The 6741-nt window shown below is 44.8% G+C and overlaps 1 protein-coding gene across 1 annotated transcript in view; it reads right to left on the minus strand.

Moving 5' to 3' along the window:
- Nucleotides 1-5662: 5662 nt before the first annotated feature.
- COL8A1 (collagen, type VIII, alpha 1) overlaps nucleotides 5663-6741 on the minus strand; it is a 4665-nt gene continuing 3586 nt past the window's right edge. Inside the window, exon 3 of the mRNA XM_009891620.1 lies at nucleotides 5663-6734. Within this exon, the coding sequence (XP_009889922.1) occupies nucleotides 6104-6734 (631 nt within the window). The 3' untranslated portion in view covers nucleotides 5663-6103. The remainder of the gene's footprint in view (nucleotides 6735-6741) is intronic.

Genomic DNA, 6741 nt, shown 5'->3' on the forward strand with positions numbered 1-6741 from the left:
CTTGAAAAAAAAGGTCTTTGTGACTGGTAGAAGAACCTTTGCTGCTTTCTAATAAAACGATATAGAGAGCTTTAGTATGTTTAAGAGCAGTGCAAACAACCAAAATACGAACACAAACCTCTAGCAGGTCAACAGCATAGTATTTGTGTTTTTCAGAAGCTGAGAATTACAGGAGTACTGAACACAATTTCTTTGCAGCAATGTAGAGTAATAAGCACTGAAGTGACCAAAGAGTCATCTTTCTTTATTTCTCTTGCAGAGTGCAGTAGGTATTTAAATAAAAACACCACCACCTTCCCATAGCTCTCATCTCCCTCTTTGGTCCCTTGGCTCTGCCATTTGGAAATTGGTGAGTGCAGCATGATTTTGAGGGGAGCCAAAGGAGATGAGGCTTCTGCTCTCACATAGCATTTTCACCTCATGACTCCTGACCTTTGGCCCATTTCAAGCAAATTGGACGTATCTGAAATAACTCCAGCTGTCATAAAAATCTGTGGCGGGGGCGGGGAAGGACACAGACGTGTGCCCAGCGAGGGACAGGCTGTGCCATGGGGCCTGTCTGCTGCAGGGATGGCCGCTTGTCCAGCCCTGTGCAAGGAGGCAGGTGAGAGCGTGGGGGACGTTGGAGCAGGTGACTGTGGTGGAAATGGAGGAAACCAGAGTTTCCTCACAAGGTGGCAGAAGGGCTCTTGCTCAGTTATTCATATTTCCTTTTTTTTTTTTTTTTTTTAAACAAATGCACATTTCTGAGCTTTTGAGGAAGTCTTTGCTCAAAAACCTGAATGCACAGGGGTGGGGTTTTGCACCAGCAAACAGTGACATTACTGTCTTTAGTTCTACCAGCATTTAGTTCTTGTGTTTATTTAAGTTAATTAAAAAGGTTTGAGGTTTGCATGTGACTTTGCAGCCTCAGACCTGCAGTGATTTAGACTACTGACAATAGCAATTCCACATGAAAAAAATGCTGAGGTAAGGTGTTTCACAAAGCTTGTGGTGTTGTCCGAGCTCTCCTTGCGCGGAAGTCCTTGGTAGGTCTCAGACTGTGTTGAGAGCAGAGCCAGGCAGAAGCGGAGGGCTGCCTCTTCCTCCTTGAAACCCATGGTCACCCCCAGAGCTGGGCTGCCACCATGGATCCAGCTGCATCCATGTAATGTCTCGCAGTATGCTGACCACGAGGACTTTTTTCCAGGAGAGCTGTTGATTTTCCCTCTCCTTGCGGTTCGTGGTTCTTGCCGTGGTGCAGGCTGCTTCTCTCTGCCTCCCCGCCCCTGTCCCCTGTGGTAGGAGGGAGCTGTGCTTCTGAGCATGCGGTTATTTTCTCTGCTCTGGTTCCTCTTCCCACTAATCTAAACTGATTCCTTCTCCTAATTTTCCTAGGAAACTTCTTTTTTTCTTTTTTTTTTTTTCTTTTTTTGGGGGAGGAGGAGGGGGAGTTGTTCTGCTATAGTTGCAATCCAAACAAAATAATAAGAAAAAAGGCTTCATGGCAAACAAATGGCATCCACCAAACTCTTTTTTCATAAAATAAACGCCTTTATTTTTTTTTTTTTTACCACATCAGCTTTTTTGGTCTCCCTAAGATTGTTTTTTTTTTTTTTTTGTTTATTTTTAAATTTTCTTTTGGATAATGTGTTTGATTAGTATGCTGTCTACAAGCACATATCCTTATCAGCTGCTCCTTTTTATTTGTTCTTAATAAGCCTCCCTGACTTCTTTCTGAAATTAAGCAGTACTCCCAGGGATACTTTTTTTTCTCCCACTTCTGTGCTCCTGCAGGATTGTTAAGTCCGCTAGCGCTGAGGTTGCTGTCGCAGCGTGGCTGAGTAACGTTTAATGCCAGACCTGTTCACTCGGGACTGAGCCAATAGTTGATACCATTGGTAAACCACAGGGTACTGGGGTTTTTGAAAACACAGCTTACAGGCTGGGAGCTTTTCTTTTCAATAATCCGTGAGCTAAGCGATCAGTTCTGTTCCCGTAAAATGTTTTGGTAGGATTCTGCGTGCACCAGCCCTGCTGCATCACCTGCTTCACACAGTCGTTTTCTGCTACTCTGCCTTGAGGACAGGTATCGCTTTTACACTAACTTCACGCAGGCAGGAATAGCTGTACCTAGCGCGTTTCTCGGTAATGCCCACAGATCACGGTGTCTGTTCGAGCCGGGCATGCGTTTTCACAGGCATTTTGCAATACCAAAGACTTGCCTTGGGGCTTTTTGACAAAAGCAATAATGTGAACTCTAAATACCTTAGATCTTTTCTGCGAGGGAGCTGCTATTAAGGTTTTCTTTTCCCATTTTTGTCATTCCTGAAAGTGAAGTCTCTGCACTGAAACTTCCCTTTAAAAGCTACCCGTTTTTTTTATCACATCGTCAGCAGTGAAGCTGTCAAGTTTTGAATCCCGGGATGGGATGCTGCGGGCTTTATTTCCATGTCTGGTAATGATGTAACTATATAGGTACCCAGTGCCTCCCATGAATTTTCTTCCCGTATCAACTGCAAAGTCAGATGGTCTCATCACTTCTTCCTGTGTCCTCTTCTCCAGCAGCCTGCTGAATTTCAAGACAGCAGCATCTTACAGCAAAGGTGCTTCTGCATCTTGTCTGCCGCACCCCCACCTCCCCCCCAAAATGCTGCACCATCAGAAAGACCCAGCTGTAAGGTACCAAAGTCCGCACAAACCAGGCAGGATGACACGCATCAGCTGGAAGCTCTGTTTGGCTCAGTCTTTTAGGGGTTTTGTTTGTTTGTTTTCTGTTGGGGAAAGTATTTTTTTCCTGTGCTGTAATAATTAAGGGAAGTGTGGAGATACAACTTAAGAAAGAAGGTCACAAACTATTGCACTAAATACAGATCTGAGAGTGCCTAAAAGATATCACTAAATGACATTTCCAGTGACTGTATTGGCAATAATAATACAGAATCACAACTTTGGTGTTTAATAATTAGTGTGTGGTACCTCTTGTTTCCTATGCCACACTTTCCTTTTTAACAATGCCCTGGGAGGGCACTTTTAAGTGAAGTCTGATTTTTAAGAACATACAAAGCTCAACATCTGGTTTTGGTATCAGTAAATATATATTTTATTTGCCATTTGTCTTAAGTTTTATATGCCTTTAAAGTGCCAGCTGTATTTTGAAGGTGTTCTTACAGTTGTTTCAAGTGAAATTTTGAATGCTACAAATGAAAAGAGATTATTTTCCTGTGAATAAATTGTGTTAAAGACGGTGCCCTCAGGCTTATTTTTGTAAGGTCGGTGCTCTGCGTGTGTGTGTGTATGGATGCGCCTGTGTGCCCAGTCCCATTCATTATTAATGCTGTGTGAAGTACACAGTGTTGTCAGATATGGTATGGAGTTCCAGAACAAACTTTGGTGCTTAGTAGAGCAAACAGGGCTGAAAATGTTTTTGACCCTGGGTAGGCTGAGCTGTACTGCGGGTGGAAATAGCACTGCAGGCTGAGTAAAAGCAAAGCTGGGATGTAGTTTTTGTGGACAAGATCAAGAGCAGCATCCTCCTGACTTGAATTTTTCATGGTTTTTTTAATCTTGCCTGTCTTATTGGGGACTTTCAGGGGAATGCTAAAATCAAAGCTGTGTAACTAAGATGATGGCGTGTGATTGAAAGACTTTAGATAGAAAGTGAGAGACACTGATTGCCATAATTTGCTCATGTTTTGTTTTCTTTTTTTGTGCAGTAAGAGTGAGATGCTGTGGAGCAGGGAGCATCTAAGGCAGGTTTAGAAAATGATTACCTGACACTAGTGAGTATTCAGTGCATTTATTTTAGTATGGACAGTTTAGGAGTTCACCAGCCTGGAGGAAACACCTGCCTTTGAGGTGAGGTCAGGGGAGCCACACTGTGGGGTATAATTTACCACCTGCAGTGGAGCCATAGTTGAATAATGATGTAGATCCATGACAAATATGTTGCCGCTTTCGCACTAGGTTTTTGCTGCAGGTGGAAAAAATGGGGAGGGGGAGGAATGGGAAAAACTGTCTTCAAATCACAGCGAGAGCCAGGGATGTGGTGTGCATGTCCCAGCTGGGGCAGCCAGCTCTGGCTTTTTCGACAAGCACAAACCCTCAACATTGCGCCTCCGTGTTGCCCCGTGTCTCGGCTTCCCCTGCGCTGCCCCTCTGCCTGTCTAAGCTCTGCTCCTGCGTCAGCTGGTGCTGAGCAGGCCTTGTCCTAATGGCCACCTGCAGGACCCCTCATTCTGCGTGCCGCCCCCAGTCACTGTCTCCCACTCAACATGATGGCAGGACAGTGCTCTCCTCACCCCCCCCCGTGGCTTAGGGCAGGTTTTCCCCATAGACGGGAACTAAAGAAGAGAGTATTGCGTTTTTTCTGGTATCAGGCTGTCGGTGGTTTCAGAGAGTCCTTGTGGTCTGATAGCTGAATTCAGCGGGTTGAATGTTCCTTCTAATATTTCTGCTGAATGAAGACAGAATTATTATTATTATTTTTAAAGATATTTAATAAGATATTTTTTTCAAATCAGTACAAAAATTTTAAATACAAAATTATTTGCTTTTGACATATCTCATATATTCTGGGAACATACCGAAGTCACCAATGCCTGGTAAACTGTCCGTCTGTTCCTGCCACCGTTCCATAAAATTTCTGAGATAAAGCACCACATTATATCACTGGAGTCCTTAGTCAATGTTAGACTGCATTAAACTCTGCATTTAAATAATGGTAATGCCAGTTAAATCCAATCTTAGTTCTGCATGAAAAATCTAGTTCATTTTTGAATCAAAAGCGGTAGCGTTAGCTAAAGACACTGAAGAAGTGATGAGTATTTAACTCTTTCAACTAGCGTAACAGTGTGTGATGTGCAGCACTGTACAGGGAATCACAGCAAAGTACACTGCCCTTGGAAACTGATACTTTTGAGGTGAGATTAGCACCACTGATGAACAGACAGCTCTTGCAGAGAAGTTGCTTTCCTCGTGTACAGAAAAGAGCGAGGCCTGCAGGTTCTCCTTGACAATCGCTAACACATAAATAAGGATTGGAAATCAGCTTTTATATAAAATGAAGGTGTTGGATAAATTTGTGTGATCAGTATTGCTGGTACAGTTATTGGTTGATCTCAAACAACAAATCAGTTAATTAGCAAACAGAGCTACTTCTGCTTTGCCTAGTCATTGGAGAGTAAACTGATATAACTTTCGCTGAGTGGCAGAATAGGCATCTCCTCTGACAAGCCGAACAGGCACAGGTTCTTAGCACAAGCTCAGAAATCCAAGCGAATTTAATCCTCCCTGCTGGATTGCCATGCGTTGGCCAAAATGTCGCAATCCTTTGGTACAAAGCAAAGGGGGAACCCTTCATTTTTGTCTCTGAGCTGCCTTATCAGCTTCCACTGTGCAAATTGCAGATGGAGGCTTTTCAAGTGCTGTGGCACTCGGAGGTGAACCCAGTGCCTGCTGGAGACAGTGGCGGCATTCTGAGCCTAACAACTGCTGGAGAAGGCTCGTGTGAGATAGTTACACCATTACTACTCCTTTTCCATCATAAATAAGTTGTTCAGGAAAAAAACACACCTGCAGGATTATTTTATATAGGGCAAAGGGAAATAGAGGTTTCCAGCTAAGAGAACCTTTGCTTGTCAGGCAGACCTGCTGTCAAAAAAAAACCAAAAAAACCCCACCCAAACAAATAAAAAGCCACTCAATTTTTTTCATGTACTTTGAGACTGACCTGCTCTGGTTTAAGTCACTGTTTTTGACCTCCTAACTATGATCAATGCAACAGGAGTGAGTGACGTACACTGATTTGAACCTTAGTACTGAATTATTGTGAACGAAATGAAGTAAGCATGGCATCACAGAAATATATAATGTACAGCTAATATGTCCCCCTTGGGTGCAAAACATCTGTTTATGAACCTGATACACATCTTTAGATATGTTCACCACACCTTTTTTTTTTATAACTAGCTGTGCATAATGTTAAACTTTGTATTTATTTATTTATTTTTGTACAAGATGGTCTGAAATGGTCATAAAATGCATCTTTCATGGTATAAAAGTTTGAAGCAGAGAAGAAAGGTTTTGATTTTGTGTGTGTGTGTGTGTGTGTCTGGTTTTTGTTTTACATGGGATACAATAAATATCCTGAAAAAGATGAATGAACGTACTGCCCGGCATAGAGTCCTGCCGCCTGCTCGGATGGCATTTGAACGTAAACCTTGTCTCCGGGCATCAGCTGGACGACGGCGCTGCCCGAAGCCTGGTCCAGGAAGCCCTTCTTGTACTCGTCGTAGGTGTACATCAGTGGCTCGTTGTTCTTGAACAACGCCACCCAGACGCTGGCCCCTTTACAGTGGACGTGGTAGGCGAAGTAGTAGACGCCAGGGATCTCGCAGGTGAAGATCCCTGTCTGGGGGTTGTAGTTCTGCCGGCCGTTGTAGAGGAGTTTGTCGAACTTCACGGGCACCCCGACCCGGGGGAAGGGGGTGAGAAGCTCCGCCGTGAATGCGGGCATCTCGTAGACGGCGCCGCCAGCCTTGCCTTTCTTGCCCTTGTAGCCGTAGGGGGGCTTGACGCCGTCTATTGGCCCCACCTCGGGCAGGTACTGTCCCACGGCCGGCGGAGTGGGTGGGATGATGACCGGGGGACCTGGGGGCCCGGGTGGGCCGGGCGGCCCCTGAAGTCCTGGCTGTCCAGGGGGACCGAGCGCCCCAGGTTTCCCCGGGGGTCCCTGCAGCCCCGCGGCGCCGGGTTTGACCA

The sequence above is a fragment of the Charadrius vociferus genome, unplaced genomic scaffold (assembly GCF_000708025.1).
Source record: "Charadrius vociferus isolate BGI_N301 unplaced genomic scaffold, ASM70802v2 scaffold329, whole genome shotgun sequence".
In the NCBI taxonomy this organism is placed as follows: Eukaryota; Metazoa; Chordata; class Aves; order Charadriiformes; family Charadriidae; genus Charadrius; species Charadrius vociferus.